Source organism: Larimichthys crocea, unplaced genomic scaffold, assembly GCF_000972845.2.
Source record: "Larimichthys crocea isolate SSNF unplaced genomic scaffold, L_crocea_2.0 scaffold97, whole genome shotgun sequence".
NCBI classification, from domain to species: Eukaryota; Metazoa; Chordata; class Actinopteri; family Sciaenidae; genus Larimichthys; species Larimichthys crocea.
The window spans coordinates 1,786,326-1,810,594 of record NW_020861315.1 but is presented as its reverse complement, the minus strand read 5'-3'; the positions used below and the strand labels follow the sequence as shown (position 1 = coordinate 1,810,594).

General features: G+C 38.7%; 2 protein-coding genes and 1 long non-coding RNA gene across 5 annotated transcripts in view; 2 read left to right on the top strand and 1 right to left on the bottom strand.

Annotated features, from left to right (window-relative positions):
• Nucleotides 1-7,976, top strand: part of LOC104919649 (acid-sensing ion channel 1) — a 58,327-nt gene extending 50,351 nt beyond the window's left edge. Inside the window, exons 4-11 of the mRNA XM_010731713.3 lie at nt 2,362-2,512; nt 2,692-2,819; nt 3,907-4,057; nt 4,190-4,246; nt 4,403-4,556; nt 5,455-5,546; nt 5,641-5,720; nt 7,229-7,976. Of these exons, the coding sequence (XP_010730015.2) occupies nt 2,362-2,512; nt 2,692-2,819; nt 3,907-4,057; nt 4,190-4,246; nt 4,403-4,556; nt 5,455-5,546; nt 5,641-5,720; nt 7,229-7,348 (933 nt within the window). The 3' untranslated portion in view covers nt 7,349-7,976. The remainder of the gene's footprint in view (nt 1-2,361; nt 2,513-2,691; nt 2,820-3,906; nt 4,058-4,189; nt 4,247-4,402; nt 4,557-5,454; nt 5,547-5,640; nt 5,721-7,228) is intronic.
• LOC113745588 (uncharacterized) overlaps nt 1-16,443 on the bottom strand; it is a 21,625-nt gene extending 5,182 nt beyond the window's left edge. For 2 of the 3 annotated variants that reach the window (XR_003462208.1, XR_003462209.1), the window contains exons 1-2: nt 16,331-16,443; nt 2,581-2,803 (exon numbers count right to left, since the gene is read on the bottom strand). This is a non-coding gene — a long non-coding RNA (uncharacterized LOC113745588). Of the gene's footprint in view, nt 1-2,384; nt 2,499-2,580; nt 2,804-16,330 lie in introns of those variants that run through there. The other variant, XR_003462210.1, reaches the window with a different exon arrangement.
• LOC104919648 (glycerol-3-phosphate dehydrogenase [NAD(+)], cytoplasmic) lies at nt 16,414-24,269 on the top strand. The gene is made up of 8 exons (XM_010731712.3): nt 16,414-16,571; nt 18,994-19,171; nt 19,366-19,506; nt 19,667-19,805; nt 20,233-20,345; nt 21,381-21,617; nt 22,444-22,550; nt 22,674-24,269. Exons 1-8 carry the CDS (start codon nt 16,528-16,530, stop codon nt 22,768-22,770), a joined length of 1,056 nt encoding a protein of 351 aa, XP_010730014.2. The 5' UTR covers nt 16,414-16,527; the 3' UTR covers nt 22,771-24,269.

Here is a 24,269-nt window from a genome sequence, read left to right as displayed (position 1 = left end):
GACTTTGTGCATTATAGACGTTTGATGTTTTTTTATTCTTACCACCTCTGTTACAACATCAACTATTCACAGGAGGCAGAGAACAAATGTTACCTAACTGCTTCACTTTTGTACTTCGATAAAGATGCTGGTGAACAACATGTGCCCATCATACGCATGGATTTAACTTTTATGTAATGATTTATTTATTTATGAAGTACAGTAAGTGCAGCCACGGCATGAGCCGCACATTCATGCTTTCATTTGTGACTAAAAGGAAGCGTTGTTCTGACAGCAGTGTTACTTCTTACACATGTTAAAGGTCCAGAGTTTAAGATTTAGCTGGATTTATTGGCAGAAAAAGGAATATAACATTCATACGTATGTTTTTATTAGTGTATAATCACCTGAAAATAAGAATATTTATATTTTACTTATCTTAGAATGAGTCCTTTACATGCCCAAAGTAGCCCAAAACTGACAGACCAAAAACTGGCCTTTCGTGCTAGTTTCATGGCCACTTGGAAGGCCAAGGAGTGCTCACTTGGTTAAGCCTAAATGCCACGAAGTCCTACACACTGGACCTTTAAATGCCTTGATAGCTACTCTCGGATTGTTGGTCGGTCTATCACTTGATCCACCACTTTGACCCAGACTGAAATATCCCAACAACTATATTGATGGTCCACAGAGGATTTGGTGATCCCTTGATTTTCACCAATAGGTTTAAGTTTTCATCTATTCTCTAAAATATCTCTACATCGATATTAACTACATGGATAGACACAACATTCATGGTCCCCACAGGATTCCAGTGAAATTTAGTATACACATCCACGTTACCATGATGATTAATTATAATCCTTCTGGTGTTCCACTGAGTTTTCATCGTGTGCCAGCATCAGGTCAACTGAATTTTAATTTGTCCAGCACTTTTATGTCCGAATAGCCTCAGCTGTACTTTGTGTTTAGTGCAGATTAGCAAAGATGGTGAACAAGATACACCTAAACATGAGATGGATGTGATGTGATATAAATAACATTTAGCTAAAACTGCCTAAGGGTCAGGCTATGCTCACACAGACATTCATATGAGATGTTGCTTGACCACGTCGGGAATCAAAAGTTGTTCCAAATGGTTACACTGGAAGGTGGAGTAAAAAGCCAGCCGTCACAGTACTGTTTAAACAGTTAACCTTACCCATTTTCATTGATAGTTGCTCACGGTTGTTCATATGAAAAGTGACAGCTTGACAGAGAAGCTCCTTTCTCACCTCTGCGGAGCTGCCTAACACCATGTGAAATGAGTGTGAGTGTTGGAAAGTCACAGAAATGGGGTGAAAGGTAAATCCGACTGTGGAAAAAGAGGTGTTGTGAAGGAGTTACGGAAAACTGTTCGAGCAGGTACAGGTGTGTCAGGTAGAGTTTCACAGAGCTGCCAGAGTAAACTCTTAAGTCTTGCTCACGTGAAACAAACATTTCCTCTCAAGGTCTGTCAGTGTGTGTACACAACAGTTTATGGCTTGCCCTGCCTTTCATTTGCCTTTCTTAATAGCGCTTAATGTTTTCCTTTTCCCGCCCTCAGATTGATGTCTGCTTCTGCAAACTAGCGGTCTCTCGCTGCTTGCTTGATAGATGGCCGAAATGTTTAAACTGCCCTTGGCAGAACCCAAACTCTTTCTCAACAATTACTTGGTTGGTTTGTTCTTTCTAATCATAGATATGTCATTCTGTGCCATAACGCTGAACAATAGCCTGCTCCAAGCGTTAGCAGCTAAACTCTCTCTCTCTCTCTCTGTCTCTTTCACTTTGCATCCTCGCTCTCTGACTCTCTCACTCGATCTCCCTGCATGCGTTATGTGACTCACACACACAACACTAAATGCTCTAATGCAACATTAACTCTTCGCCAAAGGAAGCTCCATATTGATACTTTCCGTTCACTCATGGCTCTTTAAACATGTCATGTGTGCTTTTTCTCACGCAGCCTTCAGTCTAACATCTGTGTCTTGGTGGCTTTTTCTTAAAAAATTAAGGCTGCATTCTTCCTGGCTGGAACGCTTGGTCTCCATGGTAACATCAAGTCCATTATAAGTGCCATAAAGAGCATGCTAGGGAATGTTAAATCACCAATCTGCCAGTCTCCATCACTTCACTGGGCTGATTGTGTAACCCACAAACCCACACGGGAAGACCTCCTCTCCCTGTTCTTCTTCTTCTCTCTTTTTCTCTTCCACTCTCCTCGTTTCCCCTCGTCATACTATCTCTGTCGTGTACACACATGTTCACACACACATATCAGAAATCGAGTCAAACACTGACCCCCAGTGGAAAAGAATCGTTAAGAAAGCTTAAAAAAAATCTTTCTCGTGTGTCTCTTAGGTCTTTACTCGCTATGGGAAGTGTTACACCTTTAATGCTGGCGGTGATGGACGCCCTCTTCTCATCACCACCAAGGGAGGTATGGGTAATGGACTCGAGCTCATGCTGGACATTCAACAGGACGAATACCTGCCTGTCTGGGGAGAGACAGGTGAGGCGTGGGAGGACATCGTTCACTTCAGATCTGTCATTCTTAACAGTGTGTGTGGGTGTTAATACCTCAGAGTGAGAGACTCAAAGACAAGATCCTCTTTTAAGTGTCTGGATTCATTAGTGAGACACATTTTCACAACATGTTCCTCTGATCCAACATTGTTTGGCTTGCTGCAGATGAGACGTCATTTGAAGCTGGGATCAAAGTTCAGATCCACAGTCAGGACGAGCCGTCCTTCATCGATCAGCTCGGGTTCGGAGTGGCACCTGGGTTTCAGACGTTTGTTTCCTGCCAGGAACAGAGGGTACAAATCATGTTATTACAACTCCACGGCCATCATTTATAGTGCTTATGTGAACAGTGTACTCATTAGTAAGTAATAACTGAGATAAGGCAACACTGCTGCAACAAAGACTCCCAGGGCAAGAAACATGAGCAGTCAGACAATCAAGTATCTATTAACAAATCATTACCTCATGATTCACTGATATAGTATCTCCAGGTTTGTTCTCTGGTAACTTATTATCTACTATTTAACTTAATTATCAGGTCACTCCTGATTTGTTTCTCCCTCATTTCTTAGTAAATACTCAGGATTTTACATGTCCTATCATAGAATGCTACCAAAAATTGTTGCAACTATCATTTTCTGTAAAAATTTTAATGTTCATCTTTATTTTCTCTTGAGTTTTCCTAACCTGGGTTTGTCTATAACCTGTACGACCGTCTGACTGCTTGAGTGTCTTTCCCAGACAGACATCTTTGTAGTGACTTGGAGGGTCTGATGTGGTGGTTAGATCACTCTTGATGAGGAGAAACAGCATGATGGAGACAGATAACTTTCTCAAGCAGCACTTTTACTGATTTCCACACTTCATAACAACAACACTTGTTCAGACTCACCACGTGACTGAAATAACCAATGAGAAGCTAAGACTAAGACTTGTAAGATATGTAACTGTTGCAGACGCAGATTTAAAGATTTAAACATGTAATAATAAATGTGTAACATAAATATGTAAATAGTTAACCGTGTAACCATTGTAAATATGTTTTTACTGAATTAAAACCTAACAAACAAACATTATATTTACTTCTGAACCGCACCACTCTCAAATACACTGTTGTCCATGAAGTTGGAATCAAATATTTTTTACCTCGTCTAATGAAATGATTGTGACAGAGAGAATTAAATGTTATTATTACTGAAAGGAGTGAAAGCCAAACTAAAAACCTACCAAAAATTCCTTTTAAATCACTTTAGTAGACTAAAGCCACATTTGATTCATGTGGACACACATAATACACTTACTAAAACATGTCGGTATTACTATTTATAAGTGTGGACATTTAAGCTAATTGATGGGATGTGTGACGTGTGGTTGTTGCAGCTGATATATCTTCCTCCACCCTGGGGAGACTGTAAGGTGACGGCAATGGATTCAGACTTCTTTGACAGTTACAGCATCACAGCTTGTCGCATTGACTGTGAAACACGCTATCTGGTGGACAACTGCAACTGTCGCATGGTGCACATGCCCGGTAAGGAAGCAGCTCTTGCTGTGTGTTGTATCAGAGTTACATCAAAGATGCTGCAGTGTAAAATTACTGCGAGCACTTCAAAAGGAGGAGAGCAGCTAAAATTAATTGACGTGAGTGTTGCTTTTGCTTCAGGCGATGCACCCTACTGCACCCCCGAGCTCTACAAAGAATGTGCTGACCCAGCTCTTGGTAAGAAAAAGGCTTTGTCCTATCTGAATATTTAAGGAACTGATACAACACACACACACACATTCACACAGACTTCATCCCATGACATGTTTTAAGTCATAGCTGCACTGGTCTGTTCGAAAGGTCAAGCTGAGCTCTGGTTTTTATTCTCTCTAGATTTCCTGGTGGAGCGAGACAATGATTTCTGTGTGTGTGAGACGCCGTGCAACATGACCAGATACAGCAAAGAGCTCTCCTTCGTCAAGATTCCCAGCAAGGCCTCGGCTAAATATCTGGCAAAGAAATACAACAAATCTGAGCAGTATATTAAGTAAGAATCAAGCATACGTTACTGCATTTTATACTTTATTACAAGAGTGCACATGATGAGTTACTTCTGTAATTTATAAATATTTTATATGAGATATGTTTAGCTTAACCATAACTATAAAGGGAAAAATACATTATATCTACATGTTGTACATGTATATGATATGATGTCATATATGACTTCATAACAATGCAAAGTTACTACCAAAAAGAAAATGAGAATATAGATAATAATACAGTCTTTAATTAAAATCAATTTAAAATGTGGTAACAAGTCCTCCTATTAAGCGGTGTATAAACATCTAAAAGTTTATTTTTAACTCATAATGTAGTTATAAGCAGACACAAAGATCATTTATAACTTCTTCTTCTTGTCAAAATGTCTTTTCATACACAAGCCTCCACTTATGGTTGAATGGACTTATTGACACATTATTAAACACTTATATCTGATGTGTTATAAACCATTTAGGCCACATTTAGACAGGTTCTCATGCTGCAGCGATTGTCCAGCGGTGCCTGTAGGTTACCACTGTGAAACAGTCAGGAAATAACTTTTTATTTCTCTTATTAACCGGCTTTAACATGCCGGCGCTCCCTCACTCATTCACTGTCTGTGTCACTCTTTCTTTGTGTCAAAGTCAGACACAGATTTAGAAGATGGGTACATGAAATAAACAAAGTCAGAACACAACAGGTATCAGAGTTTAGTCCATGAATCCACCTGGATAGTCTCAGATTCAGTGAAACTGTTAAGTTTTTCCCAAAAGTTGTCTCCAGCTCATGGATTCTGTCTGAATGTACCCTAAATGTTTATATGCTGCTATTAATGCTGAATAAGGTGACTTAAAGCACAGTGTTACCTAAAATTGAATCTGAATGTTTTGACTTCTCCACAGGGAGAACATCATGGTTTTAGACATCTTCTTTGAGGCTCTCAACTACGAAACTATTGAACAGAAAAAGGCGTATGAAGTGGCCGGACTTTTAGGTACGTATTTATTGAGTTACACTATATATTGTAGATATTTTTACAGTATAGTAGATTGTGTTTCTCACAATGTTTAATGGTTTTCTTATTCCAGGTGATATTGGTGGTCAGATGGGACTTTTTATTGGAGCAAGCATACTCACCATCCTGGAGATATTTGACTACCTTTATGAGGTGAGACTCCTTCAGTAAAGTGGTTAGATAGGATAACTCCTACCTAAACTGCCCGTAGCTGAAAAGGTTCGGCCTATGCTGCTGTATTTTAACATCTACTTGTAGAGTGTGATATTTTCTGAGGAGGTACGTGGTGTAAAAAAGTTTGAGAAACACTGGTTTAAAATATTTCTGCTGTATGTATTTAAGCATTTACTTCATACAGAGCTGTAGCTCAGAGGACACACAGGTCATGTATTTTTTCTGCGAAATGTGGGTGTTTTAGAAACCTTAGGGGAGCTACAAAATGTACAAAATATACACATGCTGGTATTTCGTGCACAGATTCCACTAGTGTTAGACTCAATATGTTTAAATTCGACTAGATGTAGCACAGTATTTTCCCACGGCAGTTTTATTTCAGGCATTGGAAAAGATTTTAAAACAGAATTTCGGTAATGTTAGGAAATAAAACTTAAAAAGCATTTATTATGCAACAGTTCTACTTCACTCTACTTTACAGGTGTGCTAACAACCGTTAACAACAACATTAATGTTATATCATCTATCATCATCTTATATTGTAACAAGATGAACAAATTAGTTTAAAAACACACACAAGGAGCAGCCTTGTGGGTCCAGGAAGAGGACCCACGCCATCTGTAGATATAAAAATCTCATTCTAAGGAAACAAAAACATATCTATACTTATTTTCAGGTGATTATACATGGATGAAAACATGATTATACATAGAAGTCTGTGAAGGTTCTCAGTCATACAGGTCATCTTTCTTCGAGAAGTTAAATCTGGGGCAACTGGACTTGGTTGTAGATCCGTGGGGACTCTAAGCATTTAGCCTCGGCAGGATTTGTTGATAAGGTCTCCATTCACTTGGTTCACCGTTAAAGTCACCCGAGGTCTGGTGTGGAAAACACTCAGCTGAGGTCATCGTCGCTGGGGGACGATGGTCATTGGAGTCACATGAGGCAAAGTGTGAATTGTTGTCCAGTCTACTGGGAAGGGAGCATGGTAGGTGGAGGATAAATGGTGCCTGAAGACTCGTCTAATCTTACACAAAAAGCCTCCTTCACACCATTTGTCAAACCTTTCAAACCATCTGTCTTCCCTGTACAAACATGTGAACATCATTGTCACTAAAAGAGTGTCCCTTGTCTCTAAGGTGTAAGACCTGGATGAGGAACCTGGATCTAGTCAGAACTCTAACCACTCTTGGATGAAGGTGTAACATCTTCACGGATCTACAACCAAGTCAAGTTGTCCCAGACTTAACCTTAAAAATAATACTTATGCATATTATAATTAGTTTCTTCCATGTTCTGCTAATAGAACCTCCTAAATCTGACACACTGGATCTTTAAGTGAATAATATAACATTTCAAATTTCATCACAGAGACTTGACCTCAGTATTTCACCAGAAAACACATCTTTCTTTTCCCGCAATCCTTGCTGAACCAGAAATGGTTGTTGATCACGATGACCTTCTCCTGTGTTTTTGATCTACCACAGGTAATAAAGTACAAGCTGTGTCGCTGCTCTGATAAGAAGCACAAGCACAACAGCAACAACGACCAGGGAACAGTGCTGAGTTTGGACGATGTCAAATGTCACGTCAGTAACTTTCACTAGGCTTCTGCAGCCGCGAGGAGCGAGAGGGAGCCACTGCCACTCTCTTGTCTCCATGCGACATTTCGTGGACTTTGTTCATTGCAGGTTTTGTCGCACTGTGGGAACAACAGAGAAACTGTGCCTGGTTTAAGGTTTGCAAGCAACAAGGTGAATTCCGAAGATGCCACACAGACAGCAGGATGGCAGAAAGAAGTGATCAACATGTTGTGATGAGTTAAAAAATGTCTGAATAACTGCATGGCCAAATGTAAAACAGCTTTTCAAGACACAGTAAGAGATACAGTGAATGGGGGGCACGACCTAAGGTTCAATATGTGTTCAGTCAATCAGATTAGAAATCCCAGCTGTGTGATGGTGAGTTTTTTGTAAAATAATTGATGTGACAAGTTCATTTCCAGTTACAAAATGTTTATTATTATTTAAGTAATTTGCATGTAAGTACTACACACTCTTTTCACCATTCTCCTTTGAGGTTTGCTTTCATCTTTGCTCTTTTATTCTTGACTTTCCCCCTTTTTTTTCTCACATCAGTTCATCATCATCATTTCTATTCACGTCATCCAACCTCATCTTATGACATCATACAGTGGTATGAAAAAGTTTGGGCACCCCTGATCGTTTTCAGGATTTTCCTTTATAAATCACTGGTTGTTCGGATCAGCAATTTCAGTTAAATATATCATATAGCAGACAAACACAGTGATATTTGAGAAGTGAAATGAAGTTTATAGAATTAACAGAAAGTGTGCAATAATTACTTAAACAAAAGTGGACAGGTGCATAAATTTGGGCACCCTTGTTGTTTTATTGATTTGAGTACCTTTAGCACTAATTATTGGAACACAAAGTTTGTTTGGTAAGCTCACTGACCCTTGACCTACATACACAGGTGAAGCCAATCATGAGAAAGGGTATTTCAGGTGGCCAGTAGCAAGTTGTTCTCCCTTTTGCATCTTCTCTGAGGAGTGGCACCATGGGAGCCTCAAAACAACTCTCAAATGACCTGAAAACAAAGATTGTCCAACATCATGGTTTAGGGGAAGGATACAAAAAGCTGGCTCAGAGATTTAAGCTGTCAGTTTCCACTGTGAGGAACATAGTGAGGAAATGGAAGACCACAGGCACAGTCCTAGTTAAGGCCCGGAGTGGCAGGCCAAGAAAAATCTCAGAGAAGCAGAGGCGAAGGATGGTGAGAACGGTCAAACTCAACCCACAGACCAGCTCCAAAGACCAACAACATGATCTTGCTGCAGAAGGTGTCACTGTGCATCGTTCAACTATTCAGCGCACTTTGCACAAGGAGATGCTGTATGGGAGAGTAATGCGGCGGAAGCCTTTTCTACGCACATGCCACAAACAGAGTCGCTTGAGGTATGCTAAAGCACATTTGGACAAGCCAGCTTCCTTTTGGAATAAGGTCCTGTGGACTGATGAATGTAAAATTGAGTTATTTGGACATTACAAGTGGCGGTATGCATGGCGGAAGAAGAACACAGCATTCCAAGACAAACACTTGCTACCCACAGTAAAATTTGGTGGCGGTTCCATCATGCTGTGGGGCTGTGTGGCCAGTGCAGGTACTGGCAATCTTGTAAGAGTTGAAGGTCGCATGGATTCCAGTCAGTATCAGCAGATTCTTGCCAACAATGTTCAAGAATCAGTGACAAAGTTGAAGTTGCGCCGGGGCTGGATACTTCAACAAGACAACGACCCCAAACACTGCTCAAACTCTACAAAGGCATTCATGCAGAGGAACAACTACAACGTTCTGGAATGGCCATCTCAGTCCCCAGACCTGAACATTATTGAAAATCTGTGGTGTGATTTAAAGCGGGCTGTCCATGCTCGAAAGCCATCAAACCTGACTGAACTGGAGATGTTTTGTAAAGAAGAATGGTCAAAAATACCTTCAACCACACTCCAGACCCTCATTGGAAGCTATAGGAAGCGTTTAGAGGCTGTTATTTCTGCAAAAGGAGGATCTACGAAATATTGATGTAATTTTTCTGTTGGGGTGCCCAAATTTATGCACCTGTCCACTTTTGTTTAAGTAATTATTGCACACTTTCTGTTAAGCCTATAAACTTCATTTCACTTCTCAAATATCACTGTGTTTGTCTGCTATATGATATATTTAACTGAAATTGCTGATCGGAACAACCAATGATTTATAAAGGAAAATCCTGAAAACGATCAGGGGTGCCCAAACTTTTTCATACCACTGTATATCTTCCCTTGTCAGAAAACCTAAGTATTTTGCTATTACTGTACACTGTTCTACCTCATCTTGCAAGGGTGATAGCACCATGAAGAATTTACAAGCCAAGCAAATTATCAACAAAAAGGTCATTTTCATGTATGGAAAAATCAATAGAGCGGGTTGAAAGAAGCCACAAACTAAACATCAAGACCTTTTTAACCACCAGACATTTTGACTTGTCACAGCAGGAAAAGCACGAGCCTGCATAACATTACAGTAATGATGGCTGAATTTCATTTAGCTGCTTCAGTTGCTATTGTGCATGCTGACTTACTGTCATGGCTTAATGGCACACATGAATACCACAGAGCCATTGTTGTAGCCATTGTTATTTGTGGCCCCCTTTTGTTTTTCCTACTATGACAAGTTAAAAGTGTGAAAAAAAAGGCAGCAATTAAGGGACAATTCCAGGATAATACATGTAGTGTACCAGAACCACAAGTAGGACAGTCCTAAAGACAGAAAACTGACTCACTTATTTATACAGCCATTACAGAGTAACTAAAGTTTGCTGTTTGTAAGGCTGTAGCAGTGAAATTTTACTGAATTCAACTAAGAATAATTTGGGAAATAAGCTTGACTTTCTATTGACTTTATCATTAACTATCTGTAAATGATATGAAGCTACAGCCAACAAAGACTAGAGAACAGCTAGCTTGGTTGTATCATTGATAACATGTTTTATATAATTAGTTTAATCTGTACACAAACAAAAGTAAAAAAAGAAATAATGATGTGACGTAGATGGTTAGCTTAGTTATCTTACCGCAAATATTGGAAAACAGCCAGCTTGGCCGCATCAGTGATAACAAAATTAAAGCTCATGTTATACGTCGCTCATTTAATCTGCATACAAACAAAAGTGTAGAACAACAATGCACTATTTCACTCTTTAATTGGAATTACCTTTGGAAAGAGCTAGGCTAGCTGTTCCCAGTCTTTATGCTAAGCTAACTGTATTTAACACTGCACTAGAGCGCAAAAGCTTGCATTTCCCCAAATTGTGAACTTTTACTTTAAAACACAAACAGTATTTTGAGCTAAAAAAAAAAAAAAAAAGGAAAGGATGGATACACAGCAACAAAAATGGTGCAGGTGCATCCTGTATAATGTCCCTTCAGTACAAATCAAAAATTTAAAGATGTATTTCCTGGCTAGGGTAAAAAAACAAAACAGACTTCAATATGTTAATTCAAGGGAATGTCATACATTTTTACATGTAGATGCTGTTCATCGCATTTAAGGGGTTTGTTAACATGACAAGAAAACAAAATTATTGAGTATAACTATGTTGAATGTCTTTTACAATCTTCTAGGGCTCTGAGTTGCATGTAGCACTGTACAGTAAGTGTCTGAAACGTGGTCCATCGATGAACAGTTAATCCGCACATCAGACTACAATCTGTGTCATCATCTGTCCGTGTGTTTGGTTGTGTGTGGTGAGCATGTGTTTATTCGTGCACGTTCATTCAGAAGCTGATGAAGGAAAAAAAAATCGAAAACGCCGTCCTTGTATCAAAAAAACTGTATCTGTTATCAGTTAGGCTGTAAACATGTAACGTGCATGTTTAAGGGTTTGTCTCATACTCTGTTTACAAAACCATTTTACAAATTTTGTTGGAGTTAATCGATTTGCACTTATTCCCAACGAGCTCTATGTTATTCTCAACAGGAAATGGAAACTGTATAGCGTGCAGCTGTGTCGTGTTATTATCAAGCACAATCATACCATCAACTGTAATGTAATGTAAATACTGCAGTCGTAATAATCCTATTGTATTAGAATAGACTGATCGGTCTAATATTGTACTTGTATTTATTTATTAATAATAATAGACTAGCTGTATCTAAACCTTTTCTGTACATATATTTATCAAAGACTATATTAAAGTATGAGGCGATTTCTTTTTTGTATATATTGCTACAGTCACAGCAGCTTATACTATGTTCATCAGTAAATGAACAGCTGGATTGTCGTTTTTCAGTTTCCACTGCATGAGTACATGCATCTCAAAGCAATGTCCGCCATGCATTCAGGTTTTGTTAGATTTCTGCCTCCATTTTTTTAAATTTCCATTTTCATTTTTCGAGATACTAAAGGATGGTTATTTTAGTCTGGTGATGTATAGATAAATACTGAAGTTGAAGCAGTTGTTATATTAAAGATTAAGTGCTAACTTTGTGTAACTTTTTTTCACTTCAAGGTGTCCTGTGTCATCATTTATACTCGTGTTTTGGAACAGAGCCACAGTTTTTGAAAGGACAGTCTTCACTTTGTGGCTCTGAGACATCTTTGGATGTGAAATACAAATAGAAATGATTATGTAGAAATACAAATTGGATCATACTACAGTCTTCATTTAGACCATATATCATTTTCTGTACAGATCTGGCTCTAATAACGTCAATATCATGTCAGCCCCGTTCATAAATTAACCTTTTGAACAATTTCCATGAACTCTTTCCATGAACTCTACAGATATCCATGGTTTCCTGATTATGTGTTGTTATTACTAGTTATTAATCCATATACTTTTCCTTTAGTGCCACCATGAGGTTCACATTTGTGACTCTGGAGTAACTACTAGATGGATTGCTGCAACATTTAGTACACACCCCTCAGTTCCCCTCAGGATGAATTGTAATAATGTTGGTGCGACATCCGTCTTGACACTTTGGTGCCTTGTTTGCTCTTCTCCTGCAGGATCATGTAATTAGTAGGCGGGGCGGCCCAATTTGTCATGATCACAATGTTTCATTTGGGCCCAAGTGGACGGCCCCGCCAGCCAATTACATGAACCTGCAAAGAGAAGAGCAAACTAGACACAGCTAGTCATGCTGGTGATCCCCCTTACTCTTTATTTAGGTCAAAATTTGTCCAATACTGCAGCTGCACTTTGTGTTTAGTGCTAAACATTGTATTTGTGAATTAGAGAAGTATTTAGATCTAATCACGTGACTTTATGATACTAAAGTGGTAGACATAAAAACACGAAAAGACACTTTCCAGTATAGTAAGCTGGATTTTCTCAGTTTGTGCTTGCACATAGAAACCACACTGCTGAATCTGTTGTTTTGTTCCTTCCTGCTCTTCTCTTAATCTTAGTTTTGTTCCACTTGTTACACAACAATGTCCTCTTTTGTTTTAACCCCCCAGACTGTGGTTGCTCTCATGACTTTTAATGCGCTGAGTATATTGTGTACGTGAAGAAAATCAATACAACCTATATCCTGTGAGTGTACTGTGTGGAAAGCAAAGAAGACATTTAGGTTTGTAGTGTGCAAATCCACAAGTAACCCCAAGTAAAAGTTCTGCATTTAGAATTTAGTATTTTGCATTAATCTCATCTGAAGTTTTTATTCATGAGAGGTGTTTTCTCATATGAAATCTGCCCCTATTGATATAAATGGGGCAGACAAAATATCCATAACACCTCTAACACAATAAATTCAAGCAGCACCACAAACTACAACATGTCTCTAAAACAGAACATTAAAACATTCACAAAGGTGGGAGTGATTACAGAGCTGCTATATTAGAAACTATATGACCATCTAAATAAATATATGTATATTATTATATTAGAAGAACTCCAGTCTGGTTATTGGACCATCTTTAGAACTAAAAGAGTGTTATTAATGACCAGTATGCTGTTTGTTTATTTTACACAATCTCACAACCTCCATGAAGGTGATTGGTGAGCTCGGCACTCTGGTTTGAGTACCACACTCTAACACACTGTAACTGGACTTCCTCGCAAACAGATTTCAGACACCTCCTCCACTCCACTGCTGAATGCCAGAGCCCCCAAGGGCTGTCCATCATGGACATTATATCCAAATCTGAATCAGAATCACTTTATTGGCCAGGTGTGTGTACACACATATGAGGAATTTGACTCTGGTTCACCCACGTATCCCTTCAAAAAATCCCATGCCAAGTTAACTTTAAAAAAAAAAATCGTACAATAAAGTGATTACAATACACAGTAGGACAAATCCAGAGACAAACAGGACATGATGAGTGATTGAATGGATACAATATGATGATTCATCAACCAGTGATTACTCAGCAATAATCTATATTTTATATTTATTTATTTTTTCTTCCTCCTAGTATGCTGTTAAGGTTGATGTACTGGTAGACAGCCTTCAGACTCTTGCGTGAGGCTCATCCTGCAACTGTCAGCATTACCTTTGGTTACAGTTTTGATATTGTGGGTTGTGGGTCTGGACAGCATCCACTTCCATTTGTTACACCACGCAGAGTGGTCTGGACTCAGACCCATGCCAAGTCAACTTTTATAGAGGAGCAATAGAAAGCATCCTGACAGGAAAATTAGATGTGCACGGCCCAGGACCGGAGAGCCCTTCATTTCACATCAGTCTGCCGAGCATCAGTGATATCAGTGAGGTGAGGCGCCTGTGCAGATCCTGAAGACTACAGTCGGTTAACAGAATCATCCACTGTCATACTTCCAGACTGCAGAGCAGCTTCTCTTATTAGGTTGTGACTCCAGGACTTCCTCTGCACTCCACTGTAAATAAATGACTCTCAGCTCTACATGTGATGCATGTTTAGATTACACAATGTCCAACAGCGTACATTGCACTGCACCTGTAAGATTTACATTTTGTGTTTATACAATCTTTGTAAATATAATTTAGTTTTCCCATTTCTTTCTTTCTTTAGTACTTCTTTTATCTATTGTCCTCATTTACTGTTTTATTATATCCAAATTAAAAATGTTTGTTTACATGTTCTGTGTGTGTAGCGTGGAGAGAACATCTGCATTAGATTGAGCAATCCTGTATTATATAATGACAATGAAGCTGAACCTTGAACCTCGATAATGTGTCTGCCCTCGTTCTGTTAGATGACGTGAGCGTTGCATTTGATTCAACTGATCATGGCATTTTAATCAATGGAAACATCATGCGCCCTATTTTTTTCTTTATACATCCTCCCTTTGGGCAACATTATTAATCATGTCTGATATAACTATGAGAAAATATGTAAGTGATAATACTCAACTTAAACTGAAATGTTATTTGCTATTTGAGTTATACACTGTTGAGTGTAGTCAGAAAAACAAAACAAAAAATCTGCTTCATATTTAGCGTTTCTGTATTTGGTGTCCTGTTGACAACTGTTATTTGAAGGAGTAATAATATACTTTCTAATTATTTACATTAATTAACATGTAAATAAAGGTCACCTCATCATGTTTTGTTAAACCCATGAATAATGTGCTGCTGTGAAATCCAGGCTGGTATTTAGATAATAATCCAAGAACAATTACACAGCTCATGTCTCCAGCAAGATGCTAATTAAACTGGATGACTGGTTCAAAGAGGAGCTACAGAGTGTTTATTAAAGTGTTTTTTTACATACCTTACCTAACATACCTATTTTTTATGAATGTATTAAGTATATGGGCAGAACAGTGGTGCAGTGGTTAGTACTTGTGCCTCACAGTAAATGGGTTCCTGGTTTGAACCATGGCTGTGAGGAGTTGGCATGCACCTAATAGGTTAATTGGTGACTCTAAATTGTCCGTAGGTGTGAGCTGGCTTCTTTTTAACACGAAGGAGCAGTGGCTTCAGCAGCTCCCTTTGGATGTCCGAGCTTCTAACCCTATGTCTAAGGCAGTGTTTCTCAAACTTTACACCTTGTACCACCTCAGAAAATATTCATCACTCCAAGTACCACCATCATGACAGAGTAGGTTGGCCCCTTTCAGCTACAGACAGTTCACAATAAAAGCAAAACGTATTTTTAAATTATATTTCTACGATCTCATACTTGGACTATTGAGAAATTGCATGGATTAGCCTATGTATTATTGTAGTCTTTAAACATGGACTTAATGCAATTTGTAGTATTTAAACATGGACTTAATGCAGTTTGTAGTATTTTAACCTGGAAGTATTGCAGTTTGTAGTATTTTAACTTAGACTTCATGCAGTTTGTATTCTTTAAACATGGACATATTGCAGTTTGTAGTCTTTTAACATGGACATAAACATGGACTTAATGCAGTTTGTAGTATTTTAACCTGAAAGTATTGCGGTTTGTAGTATTTTAACCTAGACTTCATGCAGTTTGTAGTCTTTAAACATGGACATACAGTAAACATGGACTTCATGCAGTTTGTAGTCTTTAAACATGGACATAGACATTGACTTCATGCAGTTTGTAGTCTTTAAACATGGACATAGACATTGACTTCATGCAGATTGTAGTCTTTAAACATGGACATACAGTAAACATGGACTTCATGCAGTTTGTAGTCTTTAAACATGGACATAAACATGGACTTCATGCAGTTTGTAGTCTTTAAACATGGACATAGACATTGACTTCATGCAGTTTGTAGTCTTTTAACCTGAAAGTACTGCGGTTTGTAGTATTTTAACCTAGACTTAATGCAGTTTGTAGTCTTTAAACATGGACTTCATGCAGTTTGTAGTCGTTTGTAGTCTTTAAACATGGACTTCATGCAGTTTGTAGTCTTTTAACCTGGAATAAATTAAGTTTGTTGTCTTTAAATGGACGTATTACATTCCATTCATAATGTTGTTTTATTTTGATGGTGCTGTTGATTAGTACCACTGCAGAGGGGTAGCTGTACCATAATCTGAGAAGCAGTGGCATAAATTAATAAAGTGCACAGAGTTCACATGGAGACCTTTGTCCGAGTTACTTTGATCCCACTAACCTCTGGTCGATGAATGACTTATCCTCCACCCCTCTGTGTGCTGCTTTCAATGGGCGGGCCGGTGTCTGCCCTCGGACCGGCCAATAAAACAGGAGCGCTCGGTTTGGGGCTCGGTGTCCGCGTTACATAACCATACTGCAGGTCCACGGCGGCGCTCAGTGCAGGCTCACCTCCGCTCATCGGTTTACCTCTTCACAATGGCAGCTCCGAAGAAAGTCTGCATCGTTGGCTCTGGAAACTGGCAAGTTTACCCTGTCATTAATGTGTTTAACCTGTTTGTTACAGATTGCTCCGTGCGTGCAGCCGGTGCACTGCTGCTAACCAACTTAGCATCACCAGCTAACGTTAAATAGCCGCATACTCCATGGCAACGTTAAGTTCGATTTGCGGGATTTATGCGGTTATATAACGTTAACGCAAGCCGGTTTTTAGCTTTGATAAGGTCACACAGTGTGATCTGGCTCAGTCTACGCAAAAACATGTCAGTCACGACTAATGGGATTTATGGTCATTTTGTGTCAGCAACATGTTAGCTGTCTTTTACCAAACTCCATTTAAGAGTCTAATTAATTAAAGTGTGCTTGTTGATTTAATAAATATCACAGTGCCCACACACAATTTAATGTCTTTAATTAATATTTAAAGCCTCTCTAGTCAATTCGGCATACAGCTTTAGTTAATTAAACATATTGTAAGATTATGTTTGTTAAAATAAAAATCATTGATAATTTATGCATTTTTTTTAATATGCCGAATTAAAGTGTTGGCTCTGATTTATTAGAATAATCTCATAATCATGTTCAAGCTTTATATTAAACCACTGTTGTACAAACTAATTGTACAACAAGCAGATTTCTCAATGGAGTTTGGCAGACTACTACATTGCAGACTGTTGGGAGCAATTAGACCGTAGCAAATATTAATATTAATCTGTAAAGTAGTCTGTGGTTATTAAATTAACATAGTGGAGTAAAAAGCAGGATTATTTCCCTCTCAGGTGTAGTAGAGTATTAGTATAAAATACTGTAAGATAATGATCTGTAAAAGTTAAATATAGTTGAGTATAAAGAAAGATATACTTAAAGTAAAGTATAAGATTGTACTTGAGTGAAGCAGTGTGAATAACTTCTTGATACAAACCAGTGTTTTGCAGAGAATCTTAGGCTCTCCCAGTAATCCAATTATGACAGATGTTGTTAGAATAATGCCTCATAATCATGCTCAACCCTTATTTAACACCACTGTTGTGTAAAACATAAACATGAACATACAATCAGCAGATTTCTCGATGGAGTTTTGGCAGACTACATTGCTAGATGCCACTAAATCCTCCACGCTGGTCCTTCAAACCACAGCAGACTGTGTTTATTTATTGGGAGCAGTTAGAGCTTAACAAATATTATACTATCATATGTAGGTCATGGGTTTTGTTCGTTAAATCTTAATCTGTAAAGTAACTAGTAACTTTAGCTACTTTAAATAAATACAGTGGAATACAAAGTAAGAGTATAAGTAAGTAGGGTAACCTTCAGTAAAGTACAAGATTGTCCTTGAGTACAGTACTTTCCACCAAAGCAGTGTTTTCTTGATTTTAAAACAGCGTTTCTCAAACTATTTATACCACGTCCTAAAATAGTAGGCTCTTCCGGTGCCCCCATTGTGACAGACGTTATTAAAATAATGCCTCATAATAGGGCTGCACGATATGGCCTGTAACCAATATCTCGATGTTTTTAAGCTATATCGCGATACACGATATATATCTCGATATTTTTGTTGTTGTTGTTTTGTATTGTTTATTTCTAATAAATAATAATGTCATTATTACCTTGATAGCATTGTAATTGCTCAGAATCAATGTAGAACAGTAGATTTACACTTGCTGTATGAGACACACCTCTTTTTATAGCATTTTAACACTTGTCATATTTTTTATGAATTTTTAATATATTTCATAATGTACATATGAGCACTGAAGCAGTGCAGGATCATACTTGGCTTATGAGACACACTTTTTTAAATCAAATTTTAACCATTCTTCATATTTTATAAATAAACCTTTAATAAATTTAACACCCACGTCTTATTTTGAAAACCGGAAGTGTGCTGCGTGCTGTGAGCAGCACCAGGAGTGACACAGGCAAAACTCAGAGAATTAAATGCAGACGGCTTAAAACATTTACGTGACAAGTACTCGATGGTCGCGATATAGTCATTTCATACATCTCACGTAGAACAAGCCGCGATATATCGAGTATATTCGATATATCGCCCACCCCTACCTCATAATCATATTCAACCCTTACGTAACACCACTGTTGTGTAAATATAAAACCAGCAGATTTCTCAATTTGAGTTTGGCAGACTGTTATCGAGTTATTGCAAAGCATCAAGGGTTAGGTGACCATGTTTCAGCTTATCTTGAGTCCAACATGCCGGCTGATGATTAAAGTGAACCAACAGAAACCACATGAGGGGACATGATTAGTGAAGATCTGGTGGTCAACACAAGAAGTCACGTGATTGTTACAACTCTGAAGTGTTTAAGATCAAGAGTTCACAGACAAAAAAAAAATCACCTCAGCTTATCTTAAGTGTATTTCCTCTGGACATACGCTCACTGTTTTCTTGTCAACACTGACCTCTAACCATTAACACTACAGGGGTTCTGCCATCGCCAAGATCGTGGGTGCCAATGCTGCTCACAATTCAAAGTTTGATACCACTGTGAACATGTGGGTGTTTGAGGAGATGGTGAACGGGCGCAAACTGACTGAAATAATCAACACCGACCATGAAAATGTGAAGTACCTGCCTGGACACAAGCTACCAGCTAACGTGGTAAGAAACTTGATGTTTCTCTTTAATGTGTACAGACACATTATGCTTTGTATGCGTGTCCGTCTTTGTTTCCTCCATCAGAGCCTCCATATATATTACTTAATATATACTTTAATATCAGTGTTACACCAGCTCTAATATAGGTTGCATCAGACTTTAATAAATGTCTTGCAATGTCATGCCTCCCTCCTCAGCTGGCCGTCCCAGACCTGGTGGAGGCGTCCAAGGATGCAGACATCCTGGTGTTTGTTATCCCGCACCAGTTTGTTGGGAAAGTGTGTGACACCATTAAGGGCAAGATAAAGAGTGATGCATTGGGAATATCCCTCATCAAGGTTTGACTTTGCTCTTCGTGCTGCGTTATTATAATTGTACATGAAATTTGATCTCAAACAGCTGCAGTCCAGTTGTGCACTGACCCGCATCCCAGCATGGTGTGACCTAATGTAAATATACCTCTCTTGTGTTTGTGTGTGTGTGTTTTTGTACTTCCAGGGTGTAGACGAGGGTCCTGATGGACTTAAACTCATCTCAGACGTGATCCAGGAGAAGCTCGGTATCTGCATGAGCGTGCTGATGGGTGCCAACATTGCCAATGAGGTTGCTGATGAGAAGTTTTGTGAGACCACCATTGGTTAGTCCGATCACTGTGTTACATGTTGTTGTTTTTTTTTTGTTTTCTTGATTGCTTAGAAAAAGATTGTTGTTTTGAAAGAAAGGACAAAGTTTTTAGACTTGAAGTAGAAAGTGAGTTTGTTTCAGTTTGAAACAGCATGAGGGTGAAAGTTTAATCTGCTTTGTAATTGCTGTGTAAATGACAGAGTGGGTTGGTTCAGTTTGACATTTGCTTGACGTGCACGGCATGCTTCATGTGATTTACGATTAGTGTACTGTTGGAACAGCGCACTGTTTTGACAGGATTATTATTTGTTGGAAATGTAACTTGTTTGATGCCTTGGAGCATTACAGCTGTACTGTGAAAAAGTCCGTGTTTTTTTTTTTTTTTTAATCACAACTCTTGAGTGCCAAAAAATAAACCAGGTTCTTGTTTCTGCTTACAGGGTGTAAGAATAAAAACCACGGCTCTCTCCTGAAGGAACTCATGCAGACCAATAACTTCAGAGTTACTGTAGTAGAGGAGTCTGATGTGGTGGAAATCTGTGGAGCCCTTAAGGTGAGTTTTTATTACACAACAGCATGCTGGAAGAGTGCCTGTTATATCAGTTTGGTAATGTTACTATTATGCAACATGGAAAAAAACTGCATGTCCAACTTGGACGCATTTCTGTTTGTAGTCTTCAATCTTGGACGTGATGCAGTTTGTAGTCTTTAAACCTAGATGTGATGCAGTTTGTAGACTTTAATCTTAGACGTGATGCACTTTGTAGTCTTTAAACCTAGATGTGATGCAGTTTGTAGTCTTTTTAAACCTGGACGTGATGCAGTTTGTAGTCTTTTTAAACCTAGACGTGATGCAGTTTGTAGTCTCTAGGCTCGGCCTTTATACACTGGGAAGAAGTCAAAAGAAGCCAAAATACAAATGCACTTAGTCACATTCCACCTCTGTGGTCCTGACACATCTATAAAATTTAAAAGCATCTTTGTAAAGGTAAAACTATTTGATTATAAGCACAAGATTATACTGCAAATAAAAGAATCTTGATAAATAACAGAAAGTGACATGTAGGTTTCTAAGCAGTTGACTGAATAAATCTGCCCCTGGGACACATGTCAGACTCCAAATATTTAATAAAATATACAACAGTGCACTTACGGTGAAATATTTATAGGCACTTTTTTTTGGTCTCCTATAAAAGCTGTTAAGTTTGTATCTGCCTCCACAGTCAAAGTCATTCAAGCCAGTCTTTACAGATTTACGTTTAATTTGACGTGCGTTTATTAAAACATTTGTCATCTCATAGACATCACACTGTAAATTAGATAGAACTTGTCCCTAATATCTGTGTACCAAACAATTATTGATTGAAAATCCCAGACACCACCACCCACTTCTGAACTGGTGTTATTCAGCAGAGCTGCTTCATGAACCTCTTAAAATGCTTAAAGGCATGCACTGTGATTAACGCTTCAAACTGAATTATAAAGTCGAGCATGAAGTTAATTAATTCATTGTCCTCCAGATAGTCTGCATCCTGTATAAAGTATCCAGGTTTACCTTCAGTTCTGTTCTTCTTTGTCCCTCCTTCAGAACATTGTTGCAGTTGGGGCAGGTTTCTGTGACGGTCTTGGCTTCGGGGACAACACGAAGGCAGCCGTGATCAGGTTGGGCCTGATGGAGATGATAGCCTTTGCCCGTATTTTCTGCACTCCCGGGCACGTGTCCTCTGCTACCTTCCTGGAGAGCTGCGGTGTGGCTGACCTCATCACGACCTGCTACGGTGGCCGCAACCGCAAAGTAGCCGAAGCTTTTGTGAAGACGGGGAAGGTGAGAGCTTTTATTTATTTATTTTTTTTGGGGGGGGGGTTATGATTGCTCTAGTTGACAAGTGCCAGAAAGGGTTCATACTGTGCGCAGAGGTGGAGAACAAAATCAGTGATATGGTGGGAAAAGAGGTCGTCCGTGTCTGCTTTATGATGATCTAACTCAAAGTCTGAGATCTCATCTTCCCTCAGCTTGGAAAAAGACACCCTACCACTGCCATTCACCTTATGATTGTGTTATTTGATCCTATAGACGCTCAACAGTTAAGCCAAGTTGGCCTAATATTGTTGTTTGACATAACTTCAGACTACACTATATATAAAGTCAAATGTCTCTGCTAAGACATTTATTAATTTCTCCCCAAAACTTCTTTATATTTCAAACCAAGTTGACACATTTAGGTTATTTTATTGTTTGGAGCTCCCCTGGGGAGGCTCAACTCTTCTGATGGATCGCACAAACTAAAAACAGACATAGTCTTTAAATATCCAAATATTTGTGATGATGATGATAATAATAAGTCGGGCTCTAATATGTAAAACCTCAATAATTGAAATGATCATCTTTTACTGTTTAGCACTTGTGTGCTAAGTTATTTTTCAGTCTGTTTAGTTATTTTCCACTTTTTAACTTAAATGATCTCTGATACTGACTATATAGACTTAAAATTGAATAATAAATCACATTTATACCCACAACCACCATAAAACATTACAAAAATATGTTGCTATTATGTTAATATAGAAGTATTGCTAAAAAAACAACAACCTGTATGTCATAATTAAAAGGACAAATAATAACTCGTCCTCGGGTTTCTTGTCTTGCTCAGTCCATTGAGGATCTGGAGAAAGAGATGCTGAACGGTCAGAAGCTGCAGGGACCAGCGACAGCAGCCGAGGTTTATCTCATCCTCAAGCACAAAAACCTAATCGACAAGTAAGTTAAGCAGCAACACAATGCACAGAATCAAGACTCTGTTTCCACATATTAGAGAGTCAGTCCTGCAGTGTTATTATGTTTGCACTCAACAACACCTCCTCCTTCCTCCTCTTCTTCCAGGTTCCCACTGTTCAACGCAGTGTATCAGATCTGCTATCAGGGCCATCCGGTCACAGAGTTCATCAGCTGTTTGCAGAATCACCCTGAGCACATGTAAAAACAACAAACTGACCAAGTGCCTTATAAATGAAGAACATTTATCACGTCTCACCTGTTACCCGGTTTGACCAGTCACTCCACAGCTGTCGCGCAGCCGGTGAGTGAAGAAGTTGCGTAACATTTGTGTTCTAGTTCAACCACTTTATCCTTAACGTTCTGTTTCTGGTACTTGTTGGGGGGCGGTTCTTTCCTCATGTGATATTCGGATAGCTCTTTTTGCCTGAGAGTTTTCTTTTCTTTCTGAGCCAGATCAAATCAGAATGCATGGTGTCACTTTCTACAGCAGCTGCTAACAGGCAAATTCCACTGGGCAACGCACCCGTAAAAGTCAATTTTTATTTTATTTTTTTTAAACCCCCCGGAAGTGCCAGTGTCTGTTTCACCACTGAGAGTATGTAGAATAGACGGCATATGTGTGACATCAACCACAGGTAGGAGCCAGAAGGAGCTCAGAGTGTGGTAGATCTATCCGCCCCCATCTTGGTACTCCTGCTTCTTCCATTTTCTGGCTAATCTAAAAAATGAGCAAAGACGTGGATCATCAGTTGACCTGAAGTCAACGCCTGGGTGCTTAAATAAGCCACCTGTAACGGCACCTACCTGTTGATCAAAGCAACCATGATCTTAATTATGTATAACCTTTAAGCCTTAAAATAATTTCAACAGACGAGTTTAATAAAATTCATCCTCAGTACAGCTGTCAGTCAGAAGTCAGACACAGAAAGGGCATAAAGAAACATGTTAATTTTCAAAATAAAACACCCTGTGCAAACTTACAAACAGCGAAAAAAGAAACAATTTAATTTCATAGTATATTTACATTTTTTGAAGCATATAAAGCAGAAAAATTACCACATCTGAGCAAGTTAACAAAGTCTGGTGGACTGGTGGGGTTTGAAGCCACATGGATAATGGACCAAAACAACGTTGTGGCCACAACATGACGGAGACATGCCCGGTGGAGTTGATCATAATTCGATATCAATTTCAGAAACATTTCAGTTCCTAACATGTTTGTACAACGTTTACACGACACTACATCATGCATTCGGATTTTGGCAGGGCCAACCACTCAGGGCAAAGACCTACTGACAGCCTTCTGTAGAGGGAAGTATAGTTATATTGCCGTCCAGTGAATGCCTGTCTATCACAAGTTGTTTAATTATAGATGTAATACCTCACTTTCGTCATGTCTTTGTATGCTCGAATGTGTCTTAAATAATTCACTATTACATTTCCTGTCTTGTACTGTATGTTAACAGACTGTCGAACGCACAGCAACTGTTTTTAAACATAAATGCAAGTGCCTTAAAATGCACGGTTGTCTTGACCATTATTATTATTTTTTTTTTTTTTGTCAAACCAAAGACTTAACAACATCCGTCCACTATGCCATTTGTTGTTGTGACTCTGCCTGACCCTGTTTTCACTGTTATGGCTAACGTGTTTTGGAAGTAATCAACGTTTGTCTGTGAATAAATTAATTCAGTCATCAAA